The 26826-nt window shown below is 48.7% G+C and overlaps 3 protein-coding genes across 3 annotated transcripts; 2 read left to right on the plus strand and 1 right to left on the minus strand.

Moving 5' to 3' along the window:
* Positions 1–1297: 1297 nt before the first annotated feature.
* GUITHDRAFT_155986 (hypothetical protein) lies at positions 1298–2588 on the plus strand. The gene is made up of 4 exons (XM_005820512.1): positions 1298–1954; positions 2001–2048; positions 2094–2170; positions 2218–2588. Exons 1-4 carry the CDS (start codon positions 1568–1570, stop codon positions 2309–2311), a joined length of 606 nt encoding a protein of 201 aa, XP_005820569.1. The 5' UTR covers positions 1298–1567; the 3' UTR covers positions 2312–2588.
* Positions 2589–2810: 222 nt separating this feature from the next.
* On the minus strand, positions 2811–21990 carry GUITHDRAFT_120229 (hypothetical protein; the record flags this gene model as incomplete). The annotated part of the gene is made up of 105 exons (XM_005820513.1): positions 2811–2892; positions 2943–3025; positions 3071–3171; positions 3216–3318; positions 3372–3446; positions 3501–3566; positions 3616–3771; positions 3823–3884; positions 3939–3997; positions 4046–4165; positions 4216–4304; positions 4352–4441; positions 4489–4617; positions 4663–4767; positions 4818–4862; positions 4924–4987; positions 5033–5073; positions 5119–5184; positions 5234–5356; positions 5402–5453; positions 5604–5646; positions 5725–5794; positions 5836–5910; positions 5957–6116; positions 6300–6358; positions 6408–6558; positions 6607–6682; positions 7128–7170; positions 7222–7260; positions 7310–7342; positions 7389–7457; positions 7535–7561; positions 7608–7675; positions 7846–8290; positions 8338–8385; positions 8433–8493; positions 8617–8697; positions 8797–8855; positions 8970–9017; positions 9071–9185; positions 9232–9312; positions 9357–9457; positions 9572–9636; positions 9680–9738; positions 9955–10034; positions 10081–10108; positions 10196–10263; positions 10313–10403; positions 10710–10825; positions 11071–11159; positions 11629–11683; positions 11738–11836; positions 11881–11918; positions 12021–12096; positions 12146–12206; positions 12255–12291; positions 12333–12385; positions 12434–12474; positions 12521–12578; positions 12644–12731; positions 12782–12986; positions 13033–13061; positions 13109–13205; positions 13434–13484; positions 14000–14104; positions 14152–14187; positions 14229–14288; positions 14490–14529; positions 14762–14826; positions 14967–15017; positions 15320–15427; positions 15475–15534; positions 15583–15678; positions 15838–15934; positions 16085–16173; positions 16219–16305; positions 16353–16415; positions 16512–16622; positions 16957–17010; positions 17059–17106; positions 17155–17211; positions 17705–17770; positions 17939–18022; positions 18245–18367; positions 18433–18490; positions 18735–18766; positions 18901–18990; positions 19060–19118; positions 19169–19304; positions 19382–19433; positions 19906–19938; positions 20007–20048; positions 20425–20494; positions 20625–20664; positions 20732–20794; positions 20843–20905; positions 20949–20987; positions 21102–21158; positions 21202–21273; positions 21334–21385; positions 21442–21555; positions 21609–21655; positions 21706–21749; positions 21793–21860; positions 21917–21990. 105 exons carry the CDS (start codon positions 21988–21990, stop codon positions 2811–2813), a joined length of 8052 nt encoding a protein of 2683 aa, XP_005820570.1.
* Positions 21991–25977: 3987 nt separating this feature from the next.
* GUITHDRAFT_39767 (hypothetical protein) lies at positions 25978–26418 on the plus strand (the record flags this gene model as incomplete). The annotated part of the gene is made up of 4 exons (XM_005820514.1): positions 25978–26042; positions 26092–26152; positions 26193–26285; positions 26350–26418. Coding segments are annotated over 4 exons (288 nt in total), but the record flags the coding sequence as incomplete, so codon positions are not given.
* Between the last annotated feature and the right edge of the window lie 408 nt (positions 26419–26826).

The raw sequence follows: 26826 nt of genomic DNA on the forward strand, positions 1-26826 counted from the left end.
AGCTAGAGCTAGAGCTAGAGCTAGAGCTAGAGCTAGAGCTAGAGCTAGAGCTAGAGCTAGAGCTAGAGCTAGAGCTAGAGCTAGCGCTAGAGCTAGAGCTAGAGCTAGAGCGAGAGCTAGAGCGAGAGCTAGAGCTAGAGCTAGAGCCAGAGCTAGAGCCAGAGCTAGAGCTAGAGCTAGAGCAAGAGCTAGAGCTAGAGCTAGAGCTAGAGCTAGAGCTAGAGCTAGAGCTAGAGCTAGAGCTAGAGCTAGAGCTAGAGCTAGAGCTAGAGCTAGAGCTAGAGCTAGAGCTAGCGCTAGAGCTAGAGCTAGAGCCAGAGCTAGAGCCGAGAGCTAGAGCCAGAGCTAGAGCTAGAGCTAGAGCTAGAGCTAGAGCTAGAGCTAGAGCTAGAGCTAGAGCTAGAGCTAGAGCTAGAGCTAGAGCTAGAGCGAGAGCTAGAGCTAGAGCTAGAGCTAGAGCTAGAGCTAGAGCGAGAGCTAGAGCTAGAGCTAGAGCTAGAGCCAGAGCTAGAGCTAGAGCTAGAGCCAGAGCTAGAGCTAGAGCTAGAGCTAGAGCTAGAGCTAGAGCTAGAGCTAGAGCTAGAGCTAGAGCTAGAGCTAGAGCTAGAGCTAGAGCTAGAGCTAGAGCTAGAGCTAGAGCTAGAGCTAGAGCTAGAGCTAGAGCTAGAGCTAGAGCTAGAGCTAGAGCTAGAGCTAGAGCTAGAGCTAGAGCTAGAGCTAGAGCTAGAGCTAGAGCTAGAGCTAGAGCTAGAGCTAGAGCTAGAGCTAGAGCTAGAGCTAGAGCTAGAGCTAGAGCTAGAGCTAGAGCTAGAGCTAGAGCTAGAGCTAGAGCTAGAGCTAGAGCTAGAGCTAGAGCTAGAGCTAGAGCTAGAGCTAGAGCGAGAGCCAGAGTCAGAGCCAGAACTAGAGCTAGAGCTAGAGCTAGAGCTAGAGCTAGAGCTAGAGCTAGAGCTAGAGCTAGAGCTAGAGCTAGAGCTAGAGCTGGAGCTAGAGCTGGAGCTGGAGCTAGCGCTAGCGCTAGTCAGAGTCAGAACTAGAGTCAGAGTCTGAGTCAGTTGCGATCAAATATGGCTGCGTGATTCGACTTGATTCGAATCGATACATGTAAGGGAGGAAGTGATTTATTCGGTTTGAATCTTGTTTATCTTCAGTTGCTTCTGCAACCCCTCACCCTCAGGTACCCCTGGTTCTAAGAGACTTTCATTATACCAGGTACCGGGTTCATGGATTCCATCTGTGACCACCCCACTGTTTCCTGTAGTAGCATTGTTGTGACTTAACAAGGGGTCCCTTGTCCCCTCCCTGCTTGTGTCTCCTGCTCTCTTGCAGTCTGTCGTCACCCTTTCCTCTTCCACACCTCCATCGCTCTAAGTGAGCTACCCGACGACCTCTCATGACCTCTTGTCCCGCATGCAGCACCGCTCTGCCTCCTGGCGCTCGCTTCTGCACTCACTGTTCATACTCACAAACTCGTTGTCCTTTCTGCAACGCACACCTCCCCGACCCATCTGGTGCCTGTCTCAACTGCAGGAGGGTCTCTCCTTCGGCATCACGCTCAGTCTCGTCGATGCCCGCGGCTGCGCCAATTACTTCCGGCTACGCACAGCCCAACCAGCAAAGCTACTCCATGAATGTCGGAATGAACTTGGGCGTGCCACAAAGCATGCATCAGAACTTCAACTTCAACCAAGGAATGGCTATGACGCAGCATGCTTATAGGCAGCCGATGATCCAGCAGCAAGCCTTCCCCTTTGGTCTCCCAGGGTCTCAGGATTCAAACCTGCTTAAGACTGCCGGCGCTGGCATCAACAGCATGCAGCCTAAAGCTTTTAAGCAGATGTCGAATCAAACCTTTGCAGGCCAGTCAGGTGCTCCAAAGAAGCTTGACTCTTCTCATATCAATCCATGGATCTTTGCGAACAATGGCAACGGGCTTGCTCTAAGCAGCCCGAAGGTTGTTACTGAAATTGTTCATCCCTGTCTTTCTGACGTACTGACAGGCTCAAACGGTGAGCTCTCCATCGAACAGACACAATTCCAACGACAAGGTGAGGCGATTCATTAGCCCTGTAGAGACTCATCACGCTCAGCAGGACGACTCAAATGCCTTGGATGGTTTGTGTGTCATCTGCCTAGACAAGCAAGCGAAGATGGCGTGTGTACCTTGCGGGTGCGTGTTTACATGCTGCTCTTGACAGGCTACTCACAACTCAGCAGGCACAAGTGCTTGTGCGAAGATCACAGCGCGGGACTGAGAGCATGTCCCATCTGTCGGACAAACGTTCAGACTGTCCTGAAAATCTATGGATGAAGCAGAGCTCTATCACTTTACTCAAAAGTTAGTTAAATCAGAACGAGGCTTGATCACTGTCGGCGCTACATGGACTGTTCGTATAGGTGCATTTGTAATTCTCTCCAACCTTCCTACCAATGTTCCTTGATCAATATAAAGGCAACTCGCTGCTAAACGTTGTGCGTCCTCCTTGATCGTCTGCATAGAGAAGGATCACAGAATGCTTGTTTTTATCTCTTACTGTTCTTCGTCTCCAGGCATATGAGCCTTTCTTTTTCAGTCAATAAAGGATTGGAAAAAAAAAAAAAGAATCTATAGCATCTCAATTTTTATCTTGATGCAACTTCGACTTGAGTTTACACCAAAATAAGAAGGGTCGCAAACGACTTGGTGTATTAGACTTGGTGTATTAGTTTCCGTGAGAAGCAGCAGGATTAAGATAGCTTGATAAAACAAAAATGCCGATAGCCATATACATCATCCAATTTGCGCACAAGCAGGTTGTATCAGTGACATTTCATTGCGGGGTTTGACTTGGCATGCTCCGCAGAGACTGGATATTCTCCTTGTGAAAGTTCCTCTGCTTTCTTTGCAACATGCTGCTCGACAAGTCAAAAGCCGCTGAGTCGATATCCGGCCACAGGCGTACCTCTCCTCAAGCTCTGCAGCTAACCGTGAGTCAACTTTGCTTCCAGCTTGCTCTGGTGGTTTGTACATGGGGAAAGTTCCGACCTGGAAAGAAGGATGAGACCTTTCACGAGTCACGCCGTCGCCCACCAGTTCATAGATCCACTGCATGTCTTCGGTCTCAATGATGAGCTTGGCTGTGTACTTCTTGCCGTACTCCGTGGGTTTGAAGTCGATCTGAAACTTGGTCCCTGTAGCAGCCGGTCACCGCTGAGGAGGCGAACGACTGAATCACCCTCGGATCCATAGCGCTTGAGAACGCCTGAGGTTGGCCTCACAGCAAACGAGGTCTGGGTCTCGGGAAGGAGCATGGCGGTGAAAGCTGTCTCTTCATCCGCCTGTAGGGAGGTAACAGGTAAGTTCTATGAGAGTGAGAGGACGAGAAGGGCACATGGTTGGTCAGGTGGAAGGAGACAGACGACTTCTTGTTCATCGTGCTGGTGATTTCGATGACGTCATCAGCTTGCTGAACGATCATCACGTGACCAGGTGCTACTGGGGTCATGGAGTCAGAGCTCACCGCCTGGTCGGCCACCAGCTCAAGTCGAAATCGCCATCGGCCACCACTAGGATGGGAGACGAGAACCTGAAGCATGAGGCTGAGCCAAGGCAGGAGAGAGAGGTACTTTGGCAACCTGTACATTCGCTCGGATAGGGCGGAGAGGAGCGAACTTCATGTCCAAGTGAACGGATCCCTGAAGACCTTGAACCAACTCGGTGACGAGACAACGCGATAGAAGTTTCTCATTCTCCGGAGGGAAAATCAGCTCAAGCCCCAAACCGCTGCCAGCCTAGAGCAAGGTTGATCAATGGTTGGTGTGACACGTATCATGGCGAGGTACCGCCCCTGAGTCAGAGAGAGTCTGCTTGTCAGCACCAGCGAGTTGTATGGGGATCTTCTCGGCTATAAGATCTCTCGCCCTATCATGGTATGACTGACAGCGACAGCCGCACGCACTTGTTGACCTGCACATGAAGCGTCCAAGGTTGACAGTCACTGGCGCTTCTACCGTCCCCCTGGTGAGATGATCTTGTTAGAAGGAGAGACACAAACGGATGACGTACTTGATGGAATACTCCCATCTCAAGTCCTGATGATGTGCTGTCGAGATGCTCTGTAAGATCAGCGAACAAGAGTACTTAGTGAGGCTGGTAGGGCTGAAGAGCAAGGGAATCTCAACAGTCCTGTATTGCTGCGTGAGACTACTTTGATGCAGGAGAGAATGCGAGGAAACCTGTAGGGCTCGATTTCAAGCGTGGAAGTGTTTTGAAGGAGACTGAAAGCTGCCAGCCCAGTGGTGTACTGGTCTGACTGAATCTTCGCCTAACGAGAACGTGAGTCCAGGAGAAGAGCAGAGAGGAGGAAGACACCTCAAGGTGCAAGGGGGTCTCGAACGGGTTGTTGAAGGAGATGCTGGTGCTGGCGCTTTGGTTGAGCGGAGCTGACATTTGCAGGTGGCTCTGAACAGAGAGATGAGGAGGAGGGAGAGAAGCGTCAAAAGCTTCACCGCAATCCCTTGAGGTTTGGTTCCCCTCCCACTACAAAGGAACCTCCATGACCCTCCAACTTTGTCGTGGAAGGTGATGGACGACGAGTCGACCCTGTCGATGGCATGTGGCGTGTAGAGCGCTTTGATCTTCTCAGCTCACTATCAGCTGCATAGCAAAATCCCATGCGTCACCTCTCGCTTCTCGTAGGGCTGGAGAGCCACGAAGCCTTTGGAAGCATCGACAACTGAGAAGCAGCTGGGGTTGTCAATCTCGACAAGGAACTTGACGGTTGAAGACTAGTCAAGGGAAGAGGTTAGTCCAACTCCTTGCTTGACTGCTTCCTCACTGTCGGATTCTCCACGAGCAACTCGAACTCCTTGCTGATCCCCACCTGCGCAGTGTCATCACACGTTTGAGATGAGCGACGATAATGGAGAGAGGAGCAGGAAGACCTGGGTTTCTATCGTGTCAACTTGGATGGGATCGGCTTCTTCTGCTGTCATTCTTAACTGATACCTAAAAAGACGTCAATCGCAAATCCTTCTCGTCAGGATCCAATACCAGAACTCTCCGATGTCTTCGTTGACAAAGGAGATAGCTCCCTGAAAGCCGAGTGACCTGAGAACAACTGCAAGGAATTGACTGACCATGAACTGTCCAGCCAGCAACGGGGCAAAGATGGCTTCATAGTTCTGGGAACCTCCAGCGCTTATCTGCAGCTACACTGTCACAACTGCTCAAGTCAGGCAACAGACTCTGGACCGTGAGGCTTTCATATCCAATCAAACCATCTCCCTCCAGGACCACTTGGAAGGTGATGTCTTGGTCCATCGGATTGCTCACTCCGATCTCCACGGCTACAGCGCTTCGCACTTTGGTGGAGACCTGGAGCGGCGGGTCAGAGCTGCTTCCGGTCGAGGTGACCCAGACCTCGATCTCTCGCTCAAACTTGGGGTTCTCAGCATGGACCTCCAGCGTGTACCTGGGGGACAAGGTGGGTCAGAGGTGAAGGGAGGAGATGAGCGGTGAGCAAAGTGAAGGAGCTTGCCAGAAGTAATCCCCAGCTGGATCTGTGAAGGTCACGCTGCCGAAGAATGTTCCTCCCACTGGAGGCTGAACGTAAAGCGGATACTGCACCTCTACCGCCCCCTTTCTCAGCTCGCAAGTGCTTGCACCTGCGTGGATATCACTTCATAGTTCCCCCTCCTCCCTCTCCTCCTTCAGTCGCTCCTCCTTGTCTTGACCGTGATCACCTGTAATGAAGCGCAAGTCTGTGTTGACCTGATAGGTTATCGGCAGGTCTTTTCCGGTCGCGTTCTTGACCTGACAGTTGTGTCATCTCCTTCACGTCAAACTTTATCCACCATGATTGAGGTCGAAGTTCGTTTCCTCGCCACACAATCGATCACAATGTGATCTTCAGCCACCGGGTCCTCCCCCTGCTAGGTTGTCAACTGACCCGCGCCCCAAGTCCTGACTTTGCACCTGACCCACGAGCTTGTACGAGTACTTGTCGCTGGTGGTCGCGTTGAGCAGGGTCAGCTCTCCTTCTGCTCGCATCGGCTTCTTGGGAGCGAACGACACCACGTAGTTCTTCTGCGCTCCTGCTGGCACTCGCAGCTCATTTCCTCCTGAGAAGAAGTTCCTGACCAACAGACCGTTGAGACTGTTGAGAAAAAGCAGCAGGGGGAAGAGGAGTTGAATGAGAGAAAACGAGGAGGAGGAAGAGAAAGAAAGGAAGAGATGAGCGAGGACGAGGACGAGGAGCAGTAGGGAGAGAGAAAACAGGAGAAACGAAAAAGAAGGTGGAGGAGAACAATCGAGCTACCCGAGGAGCTGGGCAGTGATGACCCAGTCGTCTGTGCTCCTGTTGATGATGGGAATCTCCTGAACATGACAAGTTGAGAAGAAAAGGAGATACCCAGCTGCTATTGACCTGAGAAATTTTCTGCCTTGCTGGGCATGAGAAGGTCAATTCCGCCTGCCAGGCAAGACTCAGTCTCGTCTCCTCCTCCCTTTCACTTTCCTCCAACGCCTTGGGCTGTATGTTGCAAAGGACAGACAGGACACGAACATCAAGTTTGCTCCTGCAGATGAGTTGTAAATGTCGTGCTTGAGAATGACCCCTTCGCTACCTGAGGATGATCATCCCTTCGTACGTCCCGGGCCCTCGCGTCTCAATCTGCAGCGACAGCTTGTTGACGGAAGGCGCTGCATGACAAGTGAGAGAGAGGAGAGGTAAGTTGACGCGGGGACGAGGTCACGAAGAGAGAAGTCGAGTTGAAGTAAAGACAAGATAGAGGCAGAGATGAGATGGTGAGGTAGAGGTAGAGTAGATAAAGATAGTGAGGTAGAGGTGGAGTAGATGGAGATAGTGAGGTAGAGGTAGAGTAGATGGAGATGGTGAGGTAGAGGTAGAGGTAGAGTAGATGGAGATGGTGAGGTAGAGGTAGAGTAGATGGAGATAGTGAGGTAGAGGTAGAGTAGATGGAGATAGTGAGGTAGAGGTAGAGTAGATGGAGATGGTGAGGTAGAGGTAGAGTAGATGGAGATGGTGAGGTAGAGGTAGAGTAGATGGGGATGGTGAGGTAGAGATAGAGTAGAGTTCGTCAAGATGTTTTCAAGTCGTTCAGCTTGACAAGTTTGACAAGTTTACCTCCAGCAGCAGTGGTGTCTTTCGGAGGGTTTCCGATGAGCACCTGCGGACATTTGAGACGATCAAGACATTTGGATCTGATCTGCTCGCTGACCTCATTGGGCCCACTCATTGATGGGTTGACGTACTGAACCTGCACCCGTGACTTGTCATACTCGTTCACACCCTCCATCAGTTGCAACCTTGTAGGGTTGAGCTGTCAGGTCAGAAATTTCCTGCTTGCAATCAGCCCACAGCATCTCCTCGCGAGTTTGTGATCACCTTGTAGAATTTCTGCCCATTGTCTTTGCCCATCATCTCCAAGACGGTGGATCGAACACGCTCGAGCAGCTGCCAGCAAGGATCAAACATGACAACAGAGGCATCAGATGTACAGCATTCTTTGCTGATAGCTGAAGATCCTTCACCACAACTTTTTTCTCTGGCAGAGAAAACTGAACAGTCGCGTGAGACACGAGAACACAAAGACGGGAGAACAACTTTGAGCGTCTCGCTGACTTTGGGGAGCTGCACGCTAGCAAACACGTCGATCGCAAACTCTCCGTGAGCTGCAGGCAAGTTGTCAAGAGTTTCCAGCTCTTCTCTTCGTCCTCTACCTCAACCTCCACCAATGCTATTAACTCCTCCTCCTCCTTCCATCTCCTCCTCCTTCCATCTTTCTCTTCTCTCTGCTCTCGCTCAGACTTCTCTGACTCTTACCATCATCTTTGAACTTCACGACGCAAGAGTGATCGTTCAGTCTGATGGGCAGGAAGAAGAGAGACATGGTCGTTTGCTGCCCCCGGGCCAACTTGATCTGCTCGGAGATGAGCAGGGAGATGATATAGAAACGCGGAGTAGAAACTCGCCTTATCCTTCTTGATCCAGAAGCTTCTCTCCGGAAGAAGTTTGGACGACGTCACTCCGCCCGTCACTGCCGTCGACACGATGCTGGTCCGCTTCCTGTTCCGCGCTGCCTGGCCCTCGTCATTCTTGGACTCCTGGGAGCGAGTGAGACGGGAGGGCTGGATAAGGAGGCTGACTGAGAGGGAGATGGCGAAGGAGCAGACGTCCGCGTCATACGGATTCACGATCGGAATCTGCTTGCAGATGAATATTTGTCGTCGAGATGTCGATCGAACCTCTATGGTTGCGACTTCGTAGAGCTGCCCAGCGTAGGTGATCTTCAAGAAGTAGTTCAGCGCGAGGAGGAGAGAACGCGAAAGCTCACGGATGAAGATGACTTGTAGGACTTGACAGTAGATTGCATCAGAAACACCTGCAATCTCTCTCACTTTCACCTCCCGGCTTCCTTCACTTGTCAACCATTGGGGACGCTCGATCAGGCGAGACGAAGAACAACGTGGCGGTCGAGGGTTTTGAGAACCTTCGGGAGGAAGGTGATTGCGGAGACAGAGATGGAGAAGAAGGTCAATTAGAAAGGAAAAGAATGCAAATGGTCACCATTGGTTCGGACAGATAAAACAAAAGCCCTCGACTAATTGCTCACCTTGCTCTGTGTTTGATCGCAAAACAAATCTTCTCTCGCGCTTTCATCGTCACTCTCTTTGTTTCTATGGAAAATTCCGAGCTGAAGGCAAAGAGTGAGATAATCGAGTTTCTTGTAAACCCACAAGCTTTGCAAGCACTTGTACAGATGAAACTTAGCGCGTGGGGACAAACTTATTACCTTCCTTCGAGGATCACGTTGTAGGAGATTATTTTGGAGCTCGGATTATGAAGATCGACCTGAAATGCGCAATCAGCTTCTATCAGCTTTCTTTTGTGCTTTCTTCTACTCCTGACTCTCTCACTCCTCTCGTGTCTCCCCCTCCTTCCTTTCTATTCCCCTTCATGTCTCACCTTTCGAACCACCTCACCGTTCAATTTCCCGTCGAACTCGATGGTGGCCTGAAGGGTTGAGAGTGAAACAAGCAGCAGCAGCAGCAGCAGCACATCTGGACCTTGGGAACGAACTGAGGACAAACCTCGAAGAGCGAGAGAGCAAAGACGATGTTGGCTCGAGCCCTCGGCTCAGCAAGAGACTCTGGAAGAGGAAGGAAAGGAAAATGCAGCTCCCTGAAGGGAACGGAGTGAGAGGAGAGCGGGAGAGACGACAAGTCACCTCAGGACTGCCAAAAGTTTCTTTGCGTTTGCGACTCTTTCTTCTAAGTCAACACACTTCTTGATGTTGTCGAAGAGATTCCTGGAGGCGCTTGAGATACAAACAAGGAGGCTGGAGCTTCTCACCTCCTCGAGGGGATGTGGGAGACGATTACGGAAGCAAAGACGCGACAGTCGGCCAGGTCGTCGGAGAAGTTGCTGACAAACAGCTTCTCTCCAGGGAAAATCTGCGATAAGAATGTGAGAAGGTAACCAGGTCTCTTCAAAAGTTGACGATAAGAAACGAGAGGGACATAAAGCCTCGTCAAAAATTGACGACAAAGGTTGACAAAGTCTCTCACTTGCGCATGATGAAACGTCAGCCACTTCAGAAGGATGTTCTCAGATACACTGAATGTGTTGCTCCCTGTGTCATGCTTCACTCATCGGTAAAGTGAACGGTTGTACACCTGTCAACACGTGCAACTTTGAGGCAGAATCTTGTGACTGAGCATCCTCGTTGACCGACCTGCAAGAGAGCAAACGATCATCATCTTTGAGATCTCTCGGACGTGCAAAGTTGACTAGACTGTCTAGATATGATGATCTAAAGCGATTGTCTCAAAACATTTCCCTCGATATGATTATCTTACACAGATTGTCTTTTCAAGATCTTGCTATCAATCTCTTAATGTGTTCATCTAATCTTATCTTCTTGTTGATTTGTATCATCCCTTGTGTTTACCTGCTTTCGGTTTGAAAAGATGTCATCGCCGCATCATAAGATCTTTGCGTGACTCTTCCGATCGCCAGCAATCTTATCACCTGTCGTAACAGTCATGATGACACGATTAAACTACATACAACTTACTTGGTGCAGCAAGATCGACCACATTCCTCTGTCGCATCAAAGTCACACAAAGAGCAAGCCATCCTCCCCTCCCCTTCTCAACTCCTTCGCTCCTCTACTCCTCGCATAGTCTGACCTGTGAAGGACTTCATAGAATTCCTCGAAGAAAGAGAACAAGCTCGACGAGCCCTTGTCCGCCTCTTCCTGTAGATCGAAACCTGTCAGGAGCTGCTCACACTCGTTTGTCGTCCACCATCGGCAAGATAGCCTCGAAGAATTCTTTCTGCGGCAGCAGGTAGGCTGCTGGGCGTTCAGGACGTTTCTCAGCTCCTCCCTCGACTTGCCTGCAACAACGTGTCCTACAAGAGCCCCATGTAGCTTCAGCTGGAGAAGGAGCTGGCCAAGTGCTGTCAGACAAGGGAGGGAGACGATAGAGAGAGGAAGGGGAGGGCAGGAGGAGAACTAGAAAAGATAGAGAGACAAGGGAGCAAAGATTTGGATAACAAGGAAATCTTACCTCCTCGTACGCATCTAAGATTTCGAAGATTTCCTTCCTTTGCTGTGTGTAAGGATGAAGTCAGGCACAACCATTCTTCTTCTACTCTTCCCTTCTTTTCCATCACTTTCAACGTCTCTTCTCCCTTCCCTACATCATTCCACATCCTCGTGCTTGCGTGAAGGCTACCAGTGGTTTTCCCCCTCGCGGAGTCTGAGGATCCATCGCTGCAGCCAGCTTGCCTCCTTTTTGTGTCCCTGACTTCTTGTCCTGTGGCCTCGATCAGCCGAGTAGCAGCTGAGGGAGGAGAGGAGAGGAGAGGAGAGGAGAGGAGAGGAGAGGAGAGGAGAGGAGAGGAGAGGAGAGGAGAGGAGAGGAGAGGAGAGGAGAGGAGAGGAGAGGAGAGGAGAGGAGAGGAGAGGAGAGGAGAGGAGAGGAGAGGAGAGGAGAGGAGAGGAGAGGAGAGGAGAGGAGAGGAGAGGAGAAGCAAGGATAGGATAGCAGGATTTAACAACCTTCTGGAGGGAGGCGATGAGGTCGAAGAAAGCTTTTCCTCGAGAGCTGACCAGCTGGTCGAAGGAGGTGACTGGAGAGAGGAAGAGACCTGCCCAGGATTCGTCAGCAAGAGACTCTCCCCCTCCTCCGTCTCCTTCCTGTGCTTGCCCAGGCGATGAGATCCTCAAGCGGCTGTGGTTCGGAGAGGACAGCACACTCTGCAAAGAGGTGAAAAGAAAGTCGGAGGAGGAGGAGAGAAAGGAAGGAGAAACAAGGACTGAATGACGGAGGGAGAGAGAAGGAAGAGCGGAAGAGGAGGGCAGGAAGGCAGGAGAGATGAGGAAGTACCTGCGAGGAGTGAAAAGATTGACTCGTGCGAAAGGTTGAGCAGCGAAACTTTTCCATCACTCAATCTTCTCGGGTTATAACCTGTAGAGGAAGAGAAGCAATGAAAAGCATCAGTCTCAACAGCAGGTGATCTGGAAAGAGATTTTGAGTTATGTTTGCTTGCCTGCATTTTCAAGAAAATCCTGATAATTGGGCGAAGCATCTGCATTGAGCAGCCGAGATGTGATTACCTAGAGACTGTTCGTTCAGTTCGGCTTCCCCATCCTCCTTCTCCCCCATCACACTCTTTTCTCCCACTACACAATTTCACTTCCCCTCATCCTCCTCTTCCTCCTCCACCTTTCCAGGTCCTCCCGATGTCCTGACGTTTCCATGGTTGAGCTGCAGCCAGGGGTAGACGGAGAAGAAGTTGTTGTCGCTTGTAGCAATCACTTTGATCTGCCATCTTCTTACAACCTCAACGGCATCCTCAACAAATTCACAGTGTATGCTGTCTCGTTCCCATCCAAAAATGACAAATCTGCCAAAGTCGTTACCTTCATCACCTCGATCATCGACCTCCTCCTCCTCCTCCTCTCCTTTGCTTTCCTCGTTCACATTCTGACATTTGTGAAGTTCTCACCAGCATTGACGGAACAACTCTTCTTCGACGAGAAAGTGACATGCACAGGAATTCTTCGCTTTGCCGTGCTGATCACCTTCAACATCCTTCAGACTTGGACATACTAGGACAAATGATGCCCTCACCTCGCCTTCCGGAAATGAGAAAGAAAAGCCGAGACCATCGGGATACATGTGCTTCAGGCATCTGCGATGAAATGAGATGAGAAGAGATTCTCCTGCCATGTTGAAATACAAGTTGTCGAATCCATGATTGATGAGGTAGAAAGTGACTGCTGAGACGTTAGATGAAGCAGATCAGAGCTACATGTACGCTTGCCTGATGAAGTCATGTTGATGGGAACCGTCGGCAAGATGACTTCTCGTCTGTTGAAAGTTCAAGACAGGCATCTAAGTTCATTCGTGGAGTTCAACCTGTCAAAGTAGATCGCAGGGTTCGATCCAAGTCCAACCACCTGTCGATCGCTGTCAACAGAGCGAGCTTTTGAAATCTACATCAACCTCAATGTTGAGATATGGTTTGTCAAGTTTTGATCCGATGTAGAGAAGATATTGACATCTGATGTGATCATCACCGTTGCTAATCCTCTTGTATCTCCATCTCTCGCTCTCTCCTGTACTCACCTGTACTCGCGGTTCACAGAACCTGTGGGAGTGAAGCCCACATTGCATGTGTAACAACTGCCTGCATGCAAAGTGAAGGATAGGTTGTCTGATCCGTGGACCTGTCACAATAAGAAACAAATCAGGCGAAATCATCACAATCATCATCATCATCATCATCATCATCATCATCATCATCATCCTCGTTGTTGTCGTTGTCGTTGTCGTCGTCTTCATTCTCATCATTATCGCTTTCATCACAATCACCACCACCACCACCGCCACAGCCATCATCAGCATCATTCCCAAAGAGCACCAGAGAAGATTCTGTTGATTGAGCTTCGAAGATCTGAAAGTTTCCTCCCTGTCATTGCGTTTCAGATGAGATCTATGTAACGGAGAACATCCACCACTGCAGGTCTTCCGACTTTGCAAGAAGCTGCGGGAGGATCGTGAGAAGTTGTGAGAAGAAAGAGAATTAACGACCGTCATTCGATACCAAGACGACGCGACAATTAAGGTCATCAGAAGAGAAACTTGTGATCTCAACAGGGAGCGAGTAGCAAAAGTTCTTGTTCGATAGCTGTTTGCATTCAATAAGCAATCACATCTATGAGGTGTAGATGAAGACAAAGGAACGGAAACATGTCTGTCCAGACAGGCAAAGATGAAGGAGTGCGACAAGTAGGAGGAAGGGAGAGAATAAAAGACAAGGAAGGAAGAGGAGAGAAGGCAAGCGATGGCGACGTTCACAAAAAAAGGGAGGAGGACGTCAAAGGGGTGAGATAGAAGGAAGAACAAAGAGATTGACCTGCTCAGTAACATTGACTCGATGCCCGAATTGAATGCTCGAGACTGAGAGCTGCAACAAGATTCCATAAGCAACTAGATTTCATAAGCAAGGAGGAGGGAGGAAGAGGAGGAGGAGGAGGAGGAGGAGAAGGAGGAGGAGGAGGACGAGGAGGAAGAAGAGGAGGGGAAGGAGGACGAGGAGGAGGACGAGGAGGAGGGGGGGGGGAAAGGAGGAGGAGGGGGAGGAGGATGGGAGGGGGAGGAGGCTCAGAGGGGAGCAGATGTCATATGAAGGGAGATGGGTGAGGAGAAGTTTTGAAGAGGTTTGAGAGACCTGCACTTGTGGTCTCGTTGCCTCAGCTGCTACGACTCGTCGAATTTTTTTCCTCATCGAGCCAGGCAAGTCACCCGTAGAGATTCCCTGACAGAGAGAGATAGGAAGGAGTGTGGAAGAGGAGAGGGGAGGAGGGGAGACGAACGAAGGAAGAGAGCACAAGGAGGCAAGAGAAATATTGAGAAAGAAGGTTGAGGGAAGGAAAGAGGAGAGTCAGGATAAGGTCCGACATACACATCGATCTAGTCAACCTTGATGCTGAGAGGAAGTTCAAACGCGTATGAGCTGACTGAGGACGGTGAGAAGACAAGTTCCAAAGCTGATGTGAAGTTTGGTCGCATCGCAAACTCCAACACCTGAATAACCTTGTCAACGTCTTGTTGCAAAGTGTTCTGTTCCCTACTTTCGGTTCTTGGAATTGTGTTTTGGTCGTGGAAGTCTGAAATTGCGAGTGAGATGCAAAGAAAACATCTTGACTACCATCTCGGATTCTTCCACGTTTCTCAATCCTTCGCCAAGATTCATGGTAAAGTCTGGGAACTGCAGCAAGAGAATCAGAGCGGTCAGAGATGACATTGGCGAAGCGCATCCAGTGCAGCGTTTGAAACGAACACGTGCACTATCTGACACATATCAGACAAATTTGTGCAAAAGATGACATAAGATCGACAAGGTATATGATGCACGAAGACAAATCGAAAGATTCAAGAGAGGTGCCAGGTATGTGAGGAATTTTGAAACCTTGCGCAGGTCCATCTGCATGACAGCTTCCAAGTTTGCGCTGCGATGAGCATCAGAGAGCATCGACGGACAGGTTAAACGATCGATGATGACAAATGTCAGCATCTGACAATCAAGTCCGGAGGACATGAAAACAAGAAAGATGAAGAGAATGGGCCAAGGGTATATGAGTTGGAGGAAGGTACAGGGATAGAGAGGTGAGGAGGTCAAGAGGAGAAGGGAGGAGGAGGGAAAGAGAGAGGCAGGACATGAGCTTCAAAGTGAGTTTCCACCTCTTGTTCTTTATCTGCAGAGCTCGACGGGCGACCGACCCCACATAAACTTCGCCGAAGTCAACCTGAGATGACGTCATCACCCCCTATGACTCCTTCCAGCTCGCGCCTCCTCGGTGATGATGTCAATGTCGGGCAGCTGGACTTCAGCTCGCAGGCCCAGCTTGATCGCCGGTCCTCCTCTCACGACGACTCGGACTGAGACCTTGCTCGGGTCGATCTTCTGCGAACCTTCGGCCCGGAGGGAGAAGACGACCTGCCGCAAGACATGTGAGGGAGGAGGGAGGAGGGAGGAGGGAGGAGGGAGGAGGGAGGAGGGAAGGAGGGAGAGGATCGAAAGGTGAGGAGATGGAGAAATCAAAGAGGAGAAGGAGAGAGTGGTAAAGTGAAATGAGGAAATTCACTTGTTGCGTTTCTTTGGGCGAGATTAAAGCCCTTGAAGGCTCAGCGGTGATTTCAAACCCCTAAGAGAGCGGATGTAAACAAACAAAAAAAAGAAACACAATGCTTGCAAGAAGAAGAAGACCAAAACAACAATGCTTGCAAGAAAACGAAGACCAAAACAACAACGCTTGCCTTCATTGTTTCCGACTTAATGTCAACGTAGAAGGCTGCTGTCGAGTTGCCCACATTGCTCAGCGCGACTGATTGTGAGTTTGTAAGGCCCTGAAAAAAGAACATCACAAATCTTAACATATCTTTCTCATCATCACCGCAAGAATCGCTCCATAGTCGATCATGTTGACATTCGCCTTCACCTTTCCTGGGTCGACCTGAAAATTTGTGTCAAAGTCGCGACCTCTGCTCGCTTGCTCCACGACCTCCCCGGTGCACTTGAGCTGGATGTCTTCTCCTCCCACCAGCTTTGCGATCAATATCTCTTCGCATCGAGTTTGTTCTCCAGGGATGAACTGAACCTGTTCAAATCGTATCAATATCCAGCTCCTCCTCGCTTAATCTCCTTCGCTCCTTCTCCCGCTTCATTCTTCATCTAGCCACTCTGTCTAGTCCCTTCTTGCCGCTTCAAAATCTTCCCTCTCATTCTTCTCTGTCAATCAACGAGAAAGAAATCTCACTGTGATATCCTGCGATCCTCCTCCTTCGATGATTCCTTCGGGTGCAGGGATGTAGAAAGCTCCTGTCCCCTTCTGCCACTTGTACTCGACCGAGTTGCTATTTACAAAGTCATGTGTCATAGAGACGTCAACAAAACAACAAGAAGTTTATATAGAGATGTCAAAACGTCAACAAACATCATCGGACTACATATGTCATCAAGCAAGTGAAGGTTTCAGGGGTGTAGGTTTGAGTGTAGGGTTTTACCTCCCGTAGTTAGTGAGTTGGATGACATCGGAGATGAAGTGTTCAAGACTCTTTGAGTCAATCCTGAAATGTTTATTTTCTGGGAAGACCTGGGAACTGGTCAAGATCGTCGCTCCCCCTTGTTGTACTGTCACCTTGATGTTGACAGGCACTGGTCTTGCTTTGACTTCGCAGGTGAAGGTGTGCTGGTCGTTGATCACATACTCCAAAGTTGTAGAGATCTTCACAAGCGCGAGGTCAGCAACCTTTGACGACATCTCCTTGCAACCTCTGAAAGAGATTCTGACATGAGCCGAACGTCAAACCCCGCAGTACATCCTGACTTGATGATCTGAAGTGACAGACGTGAGCTGACGATGGTTATCGGGGTAACAGGAAAAGGATTAGAGGAGGAGTGGAGGAGAGGGTCTGAGCTCAAGTTCAAGACCTGTTTCTCCGGAAAGATTGTAATAGACCAGCCCTTGTCATTCCCTTTGTGATGAAGCGACACGGCAATCGATTGATTGTTGTCGTTGCTGACCGCAAACGATTTGGCGACCTGATCCATGGATAAATACATCTCCTGCTACTACTGCTACTGCTACTGCTACTGCCACTGCCACTGCCACTGCCACTGCCACTGCCACTGCCACTGCCACTGCCACTGCCACTGCCACTGCTACTGCCACTGCTACTGCTACTGCCACTGCTACTGCCACTGCCACTGCCACTGCCACTGCCACTGCTACTGCTACTGCTACTGCTACTGCTACTGCTACTGCTACTGCTACTGCTACTGCTACTGCTACTGCTACTGCTCCTCCTCTTCGTTATCATCATCTTTTTCATTCTTCACCTTCATATACTCCACCAACACCATCCACGAGTTTTACCTCAAGATTCAAACTGATATCTCCAAACTGAATAATCTCCGGATAGACAGTAATCTTTTGCATGACATATCAGTTGCATCAAACGCCCTTGTTATCTCTTACTAGTTTCATTTGCTTCGCATTCAGCGCGACTTGGCAGTATGCCGCTTCCTGCATTATAGAATGACAAGAGCAAGGATGAACAAAAGATTCTCTTACTTGCTCACTGGACGGGGAGCTGCTGAACTTTGTACCAAGCAGCTTGTTCTCGTCGATCTGTGTCACGAGTCAGTTTTCTCTATTTCTGCCTGTCGCCCCTCATCTCGCCCTCTTCCTTTTCCCTTGCCTTCCTCACCTGCCGGATTCTTGGTCTCAGCATTTTCTCCGGGGGCAGGAGGTAAAGGGGATCGTCACAGGGAGGAAGCGACAGCTGGTGGAGGCATTCAGAAGGATGAACCAGCACGAGAGGAGAAGACAGGAAGGGGACGGACGCCGGTCGTGTTGCGCATGCCCATGTCGAGAGAAAATCCTCGATAGTCTTCGTCGCCTTCGCGACCAAGTGAGAAGTAGCAGAACGAAGTATTGAGGGAAGAGTTGAAAGTAAGCAGGAGGAAAGGGGGGACGAGGAGAAAGAGGAGGAGGAGAACGAGAAGGAGGAGAAGCAGCAGCAACCGATATTCTCTGGTCCAAGATTGAAATCCGGACCGCTTTCCCACAACACCTGCAGTATTTCTTCATCCTCGTTCTGCATGCGATTGTGTTGAGTCACCTGCTGCTGGAAGTGTATGGTGTACTGCTGCTTGAGATAGTCCGCGTACATGAGACGATGCTCCGCCTGCAATAGAGAGAAAGGAAGAGGAAGATAGTGAGGACAAGCAAGAAACAGATGGCATATAGAAATCGAATGAACAACCAAGCAGATGGAGTTGGTCAAAAACGAGCAGACATAGCGAAAGGAGATCATGCTGGAGGAGAAGTACGAGAAGAACAACTCTTATGATACCTTCTTCCTGAGTTCCTCTGACGTGCACATCTCACGATTATTTCCATCAGGAACAGGAGGCGGATGCTTCATCCACACTGGTATCTGTGAGAGGAGCGACATGAGCGAAATATCAGTACTGGTCCTGAGGAGTGCAGATACGGAGAAGATGCGAACGAGGATGAGGACGAAGACAACAAAACAATATATGCAAGAGGACGAGGACTACAAAAATATGAATGCAAGAGGACGAGGACTACAAAAATATGCATGCAGGAGGAGGATTGTGAGGGTGGGGGGGAATGGAGCACATCTGCATGTACTGACATCAGGAAGAGGGCCTCGAAGAGTTTTCCACTTCTTGTCGGCCACAGTCACGACGTCTTCCTCCTTCTCCTTGAAGCGAAACTTGGGCTGCTCGAGCATCAGGCTAGTAGCGAGAGCAACAGGCTGGAAGGATGACGGGGACGGAAAAAGAGAGAGGATGAGGATGAGGAGGATCAGAGATGCAATACCTTGAAAGCTTCGAGAGCTGCCTCGGGCCCTCCCACCATCTCTCTCTTCGACCCGATTCTGAGCAAACTATGAGATGCAGCAAGAGGATGAACGAGGATGAGAACGAGGAGAAAAAGAAGGAGCAGGAGCAGGAGCAGGAGCAGGAGCAGGAGCAGGAGCAGGAGCAGGAGCAGGAGCAGGAGCAGGAGCAGGAGCAGGAGCAGGAGCAGGAGCAGGAGCAGGAGCAGGAGCAGGAGCAGGATGATGAGAAACAGGAAGGGAGGAGAGAGAGGCTTCAGGAACGAAAAAGGTCTTTCCTCACCGATTGCAGTTCCCAAAGACAGGCAAGGGAATCTGAAAGAATTTGCATCAGAGCTAAAGTGAAAGGAAACGAGGAAGTGGACCAAGACGAGGACGATTGAGACAAAAAGAACTAGGGAAAGGACAGGAAGAAGAAGACAGGCGGACGAAGGAGGAAGGAGAAATACCACGAAGACGCCTCCATTCACAAAAAAGTTAATGACAGCAGAGTGTTTGCCCAGCATGTTGGGCTTGAAAGAGATGACGAGTTCGAGCGACTAATCACAACGTTATCCTGCTTCTCCGTCCTCCTCTTCCCTCCTCCTGCTCTATCTCCTCCTTCTCACCTGCAGCGGAAGAAGTCGTCCGGAAGCCGGGATCACCCTGAACTGCGCGACCCTTTGTGCTGAGCATTGGTGAATGTCAGCGACAAGGTTGAGATAGAATTGATCCAACCGATGTAGTTCAACGCCAAGTTTTCATGCTGGTTGGTGAGAGTGACCGCAACGTCTGTGTGCGATGAGCTCTCGCAATCACCTTGTGGCGTCAGCAAGTCGTTAGAGAACATGAGGGAGATAGCAATCACATAATGCTAACAAGGGAAGACAAGCGGAAAGATGGTTATGAAACTGATGATGATTAGGTAGAAGATCATGAGTTGTTTCGTACCAAAACGAATCTCTCCGAGAGAAAGACGTGCTCGCACATTGCTTGCTCTTCCCTGCACCGGAACACAATCAAACGCTCTGCTAGCTTATCTTTGCTCTTGACCTTTAAAGTAAAATTGACTGACTGATCAGACGTTGTTGACGCACAAGTCGCCTCTATAATGTGTTCCTCCAAAACTTCTCCTGCCTGTATCAAGAACAAGTGAAATATGTCAGAAAATGGAACGCGGTGGTAGGTGAAATCATGACAAACAATTGAAAGCATGTGCAGACAACATCAAGGGTACCTGTTGATTTTTGAATCCCTTCTTGGGGATTTTCATGGACGGATGATAGACGAACATCAACTCAACTGATAGAAATTCTTTCAGATCTCACAGAACTCATTATTAGACACAACTCACTTTGTTCGAAGGGTTGAAGTACTCCACTAGAAGGCTCAACTCTGCATATTTCTTCAACTATTTCTCCCTCTCGCTCCTTCCTCTCGCTACTCTTCATTCTCCTGGTCGCTCTTTCACTTACCGGAAAGGTTGCTCTGTGCGGTCCAACACACGGCTGTAAGCATAATGTCAAGGAGGAGGAGACGAGAAGGAGGGGACGAGACGAAATTTCATCGTCCTTACCTGCTATTGGCTCCTTCATCCTCATGCTCATCTCGAGTCAATCTGCACATGACATGTTAATTTCTCATTAGGGTTCTGACTTTTGTCTTATCATTGCCTAGTCATTTCGATCTTGAAGTCTGATGCGTCCGGGCTATCGTTGACGAGAACAGCAGACATTGTTACCTGGCGTTCTCTCAAGGTGATGACCAAAATCTTATGAATAACAAGAGAATCATGCACTATGACAGTAACTATTGCAGCATCAATGATTTGAACTGCAGCAAAGCAATCCCTTCACCCTCACATTTTCAGGACAAAATTCACATCTTCAGAGACAAACTTCAGAATCCCTGGCTTAATCGCACCTTCTCTTCGAAATAAATACTGCCGAATGAAAGGCTGTCCAGCAGTCCCTGTGCACACTTCTTCTCATCACATCCTTCCATTGTCCATCGTCACCTTCCCGTTCGTTGACGCCAGCTCGAACGCGCTCCGCCGAACGTTGGCTGCGAGGTGAAACAATGAGGGGCAGCAGCGGAGTAGTAGGAAGAAAGCAGAATGAGGAAAGACAAGTGATAGTGTCAAAGAAGAGGAAAGGGAGTTGAAAGCAACAAGTGCAAATGCATGCTTTCTTACCCAACACATCGATTACTGAAGAAATTTCCTCCCCATTGACCTGCGATCAACAAAACCATGTTAGGTTACAAGCATGTGATCTGCGAAGAAGACGCTGGTAAGCATACCTTCACTTTATGAATGCTGCGAAACATGCCAGGTTCAGTCGCGGTGAGAACAACCTTCAAGGTCTTGCAGCCACGTCACTCACTCAACTTCATTTCTTATGGAAAAAGTACAAGGCAAGCGTCCGGCGAGTCTCTCGCTCCCAGCTTCCCCTTCAGCGGTTCAATCACGATGCTCTGCATGAAGAATAAGATCAGCCATGTACTCGTCCTCTGCTACCCTTCCGCTTTGGTACTCCACAAGTTCGAAATCTGCAGGCTGCCAGAGATCAAGTCAGAAGTCATGAAACCACATCACATCAGCAACGCAAGACAAATCACATCATAAAAGGTCAAGATGAATCTGTCATGAACAAACTTTCAGAAAACATACTTTCTGTCCTTCGTTGACAATCTCGATGTACCGAATTTCAGTTTTACCAACAGCGACCTGATGTGCCGTGAGAAGATTTCAAGCAACATGACCAAATCACTTGTCCAAAGTTGCAGTTTCCATCAAACAAGAGATTAGCTTGGCAGGGATGGGCGTAAAGGGGAATTGTGATCTGTTGTTCACAACGACCAAGAGTGAGAATCTGTAGTTTGAGCGAGAAATCAACCAAGACCTTGTCTGACTCACACATCACGACAATCTCATCCTTCAATTTTCCATCCAGGCTGCATACGAGAATGTCTGATGTGAGATGATTCCAATTGCTTCCATTTCAATGCACCTTGCTGTATAAAACTCCACGTCGACCTTGACATCGAGCCCTGGTGCAACCGGCGGCAGAACCTCATGATGCAAGATGAACTCTTTCAACTTTGGTTTCACAAATCGAATCCTCCTTTTGCAAGTGAAAGTCAGATATTCACTTGGTTTTTCACCTGTACAAATTACCGCGCGTGCTCCGTAATGTTTTGAATCGAGAAGGTTGCAATGAGCGTCTGAGGTGGAAGTAGCGTTAGCAATGAAACAGGAGACATCACCAGATAACCTGTCCAGCTTCAACGTCTTGAAAATCGATTCTTGATGGAAAGACTTGCACAACGTCAGCACGGAAACAGTCTGAACGCGCGAGCACCTCTCACAAACTTCCCAGTGATGCCGACAGGCCGTGGCATCCACTCAATCGAAGCTTGGAGGGAAGATCTGCGAGCATAAGACGGTGAGGGTTCTGATTGCTGTCGCATAGAACACGCAGGCACCTCATCCTCCTACTCGATCGCGGACGTACGAGCGTCTGCGCTTCTGCCTCCCCGCCTCCCGATTTCGCCGCCATTCGTTGACCCGGTCAAGCGTTGAAGCTAGACAGGGGCATTTCTTTGAAACAATGACACGGAGAATCACAATTTTAGCTGTCTTTTGCTTTTGCATAATATACTCTTCGAGGCAAACTTGTTGTCTCCCTGTACCAACACAAAAAAATTTGTTACCACAAAATAAGCTTATGTGCGGATTGTACTGTAATTTTCAGCTTATTTATTCTTGTAGTACTGTACATGCGTAAATCCAATCACCCACCCCCTCCTTGTACAGACTGCGCCACCCCTAGTAGGACATTTGTAGGGTCCTTCCCGCTTGAACTTGAAAATTCGAATGGAAGAACGAGAAGAGACGTCATGGAAGGAGAGTAGAGAGTAGTGAAGCTGAAGCAGCTGAAGGACAAGTATCAGTGCATGGAATAGAATAAATGGAAGAGTCTGGAAAAGTGAGATGAAACGATAGATGAAAGCCATAATGACATAACTTGATAGTGAAAACCGAAATCAGTAGATGCCAGAGTGTAGAGGGGCCGGGGTCGATGTGATGGAGGAGACCATTATGTGGTCGAATCATGCTCGACAATTGAAATGATGATTGATCTAAATTATTTTCAATCATGTCAAATCAGATTTGGGTTGTTCGTATTTGCGAGCCTATACTAAAGCATTCTTATATACAGGATATCTCGATGAATCCTTCACCATATTCTCGAAATGTTGAACAATTCGTATCGAAGATTCGGGGAAAACAGAAAAAGGAAAGAACATCAGATACAAGTGATAAATCTCGGAAGACTCGACAACCAGGCCATCAGGTAACTCTATTCATTGTGATGGTTAGTGAAGTGTGAAGCAACTTTCAAGGCCGAGGTTACATTGGTTGAAAATGTCGCTCCTGCAGATACCATAACAAGAATGCATGATGGGCCGTCTTTAGATTTGACAAATTTCAGGAACAGTCATGCCAAATCATATCGGGAACTTTCCTGGAATAAGATTCGGAGCGAAAGGCTGTATCTTGAAAGGAAACAGCTGGTATGAGGTGTGTTGCATCAATCTCTGATCTCATCAAACCCTTGTCAGCTTTGTGGTTGCTGTGGGTTTTGCATTTCCGTCGCTTCAACTGAGGAGGAATTGCCCAAGTTGCAATATCGCTTTGAGAGCCGATGCCCGATGATGTTCGTACAGGTTCTGCTTTAGCTTCACCTTCACCTGATAATCTTTGATCATCATCGTAGGATAGTCGATTTATCTCAAGAAGCGAAGCCTTCAACTACCTACAAGCTCAAGGATGGAAGGCAGCCCAGATCGCAGAATTTCTCAACGAATTGGAAGTGAATGATGTCGTTGGCGTTTCTCGAGAAGACCTTATCCGAGCATATGATCCCACCTTGAGAGAGTAAGTTTCTTCAATCTTGATGCTATCATGAATCACGTCCCTCTAGTCCAGATTTGCCAACAATCAAGAAATCAATATCCAACTTTCGTCATCAAAAGTATGTCGCTGTTAAGGTATCGTTGTCTCGCGCAGAGGCTAGGAAGGATGAAATCTTTCAATCAGTTTTACGGTACTCTGGCATATTCCGATAATATGTCGTCTCCAATAAGTTGGTATGAACAAGCTTGTGCTCATCTTGGACTGAAGGGCAAGGTTCGAATAAATCAGACAGGATTTATCTTACTGGTACCGTGTTGCTATGTAATTTGCATGAGAGTCTCAAATCTTAGTTGCAGGTAGGGTTGACCTTGCATGATTCACCTGGCCAGGCTCAGAGGTCAAACTTCTCCAGCTCAGACTCCAGCAGAGGCAGAGCAGCTCACCACCGGCGCGTAGATGAATTGATGGATAGGAGCATGGGTGATGACGGTGTCTGCATCATTACCCTGCATGAATCGAAAGCTGAATTATTGAATTTGCACCAAGCCGACGTTGATGAGATTCTAAGCAAGGGAGAGAATATGGAACTAGTGAATTCTTCTTCGTCTCTGATAGAGAGAAAACGATCTCCGGACAGATCTCCACAAAATCAGAGAATGAAGGTAATTACAGATGAAAGGAGATCAGCATTTTTGTCAAGTGCTGAACCAGCAACTCGACCAAAAGTGGATGTTTCAGTGCATTACTCAGAAGATATCAATTATCATTCACAACAAGTGGCAACGAACCCTAAGATTGAAACTCCCCCTAAAAAAACCGAAAGTCAACTCCCTGGAATGATAAGTCCCCCAGGAACAGTTGCAACAGCTTTGTATCAATATGAAGCCCAGGAGGATGATGAGTTGAGCATCTTTACCGGGGAGATTTTGCATGTGATATCAAAGCATGACGATGGCTGGCTACTTGTCCAGAATCAAAGTGGCTCTCTTGGTGTAATACCAGGAAATTATGTCAAGTTAGGACTCAAGAATGAAAAGAAAATTACCAACGAAACGGACGTAAGCAAATTGTCGAATGTTTACCGGAAACTGACTTAGGCCCTTCAGGAAATGAGTACTTTTGTACATTCCAAGGCTGTTCTTCCTCGTGCCGATACGTCTATTGCAACTCTTCTTGCTGAGACTGAAAAGTGCTCCAAAGAACTTGAGTCACACTTGAATTCGCTCTCGAAAGCTGTATCAAAGCAATGGATCTCCACCAAAACGTTCTTGCCACATTTTCGGTCGTGCAGAAGGAACATTACTGACACGAAGACTTCTATTGCAGAGATCCGCAAAATAATTGAAGAGAAGTCGAAAAGTACAGCACCGCAGAAGTTCAACAATCATTCAGGAATCTCTCTTTTCGAAGATTCTTCGGATTCATCATCCGATTCAGCGGAGCTTTGGCGGCCGCGATCCAGGTTTATTGCAGTCAGCAATGTTGTTGATTGATACTTTCATCCAGGGTCTTAGACCGAACTTCAAGATCTGTTCTGCGAGCATCAAAGATGATCGTGAATTCTTCAATCGATCGAAGTGGAGATTTATCTGAAGACTCAAACGATGATTTGTTGCCCGATCAAAACACGCTGATGCTGTCTCAGATCCCAAAATTAGATCTGGATCGAATTGAGAGACCGTCTCCTGCTTTTCGTAATTCGTCGACTGCTCAGAATGAGAGCTGGAGAGTTTATGTCCAACTTATTGACGCAGAAAATGTTTCGAGAAAAGATAACTTCTTTTCTGGATTGTTTTGTTGTGCTTCCCTGATGCTCTCGAACGATGGCCCGGAACTGGATCTTCCAATCCAGCACAATGTTGGAGACATCACTGTGAACAGGTCCTTGTTCCAATTTGAGCTGGAATCTCAACAACGGAGCAAACCTATTTTTCGCAGCGCATCTCCAGTGTGGAATCAAGGATTCGTCTTTGCAGACACATACCCTAGCTTCAAGGTTATGCAAGCAACAGCCAGAGCAAATCGAGTCATCAAAGATAATCTTCGAATTCCTATCGACGGCAGTGACCTCATCCTGTTTCTCACCTTGCACGACGTGGGCTCAGACAAGGCAGAAAGATACATCGGCAAGGCGATGACATCTATCCGGGTGGGGCAGCCTCAAGAGCTCAGCTTGAGAGTCAAGAGTCCATACGGAGAACCTCAGACAAACGACCACAACGCCCAGCCATCCATCCGAGTCAGAATAGCCTATGGTTCTTCCCTCCATAGCAAGCTTGGCCAGTCGGAAGCCCAACGAAACTTTGTAGCATGAATAGAAGTAAACTGTGCTTGATCGGACCTTGACTCTTGGCCGTCACATGATGCATGTCAGGCCGAGACTTGTCAGTGTGCCTCAAAACGTTTTTCACTGTAATGATTCTTGATGGTTTTTGGTCCTCGCAGATTTCGTCCCTGAGGCGGGTCAGCTTCTTGGCGACGGCTTGAAGAAAAATGGCGGCAGCTGAGGTAAGGAAAAAGAGCGTTCACAATGAGGAGGGAGGAAGCAAGGAGTGATCGAGATGTTGATCGAATGCAGCCAGCAAGTTGCACGCTCTCCGTCACTTGTAACCATACCTTTCAGGCTAGAGCAGGAAAAATGAAGCTGGCAAGTGGGATGCTACAGCCTGACGTGCGCAAGGGCTTGATCAGGTACAATTACACGGTGAACATCCTCGACCATTCGTAACTTGAGAAAAAGATTGTTTACCTCACCAGAAGATCAGCTCCTCCACTTCACCTGGACTTCAAGGTCTAATGGAGTCGGCAAGCGCTTTTGTTGGTCCCTGTGCTTGTAGTAAGATCGAAACAGTTGAGGATGATCGCATCTTGTTTCCTGGGGATGCTACATTCTCGTATGTAGAACAAGCTCGTAACAATCCAAAGAACAACAGGGTACATGTTTCCAATCGAGCTCGCTCTTCAAATATATCTGATGGGCTCGTTCGCGCATGGCCAGGTGTACGTCCTCAAGTTCGTCGATTCAAACGAGAAGATGTTCTTTTGGATGCAGGAGCCAAATCCTGACAAGGTGTGACAAACTTGGGGTCGAGGTTATCCTGAATCTGAAAGTAGGACGGCGACTTTGTGAGACGAGTGAATGCGAAGCTGAATCCGGATGGAGCCTCGCAAGAGGCATCTGTTGACTTGGGTCAAATGGACCAGCAGCAGCTTCTTTCTTTGCTCTCTGGAGAATCCCCAGCTCCCAATTTGAGCAACCCAGCAGCCGTAGAACCGCCGTCAGCAGATGTCGAAATGTCGGAGAATGTGAGTAGCTACTTGCATCGTTTCTCTCTCCGTTCTTCAAATGTTTGGCCTCGGAGTCGGTTGCCTCTTTCTTGAGGGATGCATCGTATTTGCGTGGGCGGTTGTATAACTCTTGCATTCTGAAGGACAATCATAATTCTGCTGAAGCTCCAAATGTTCCCGACCATGC

This window comes from Guillardia theta (genome assembly GCF_000315625.1).
Source record: "Guillardia theta CCMP2712 unplaced genomic scaffold GUITHscaffold_174, whole genome shotgun sequence".
In the NCBI taxonomy this organism is placed as follows: domain Eukaryota; class Cryptophyceae; order Pyrenomonadales; family Geminigeraceae; genus Guillardia; species Guillardia theta.

Excerpts from the sequence above, each read along its gene's own strand:
- GUITHDRAFT_155986 (XM_005820512.1), top strand. The coding sequence starts at position 1,568 with ATGCCCGCGGCTGCGCCAATTACTTCCGGCTACGCACAGCCCAACCAG. Across the intron at positions 1,955-2,000 it reads TTGCTCTAAGCAGCCCGAAG|GCTCAAACGGTGAGCTCTCC; the intron begins GTTGTTACTGAA and ends ACGTACTGACAG. Across the intron at positions 2,171-2,217 it reads ATGGCGTGTGTACCTTGCGG|GCACAAGTGCTTGTGCGAAG; the intron begins GTGCGTGTTTAC and ends ACAACTCAGCAG.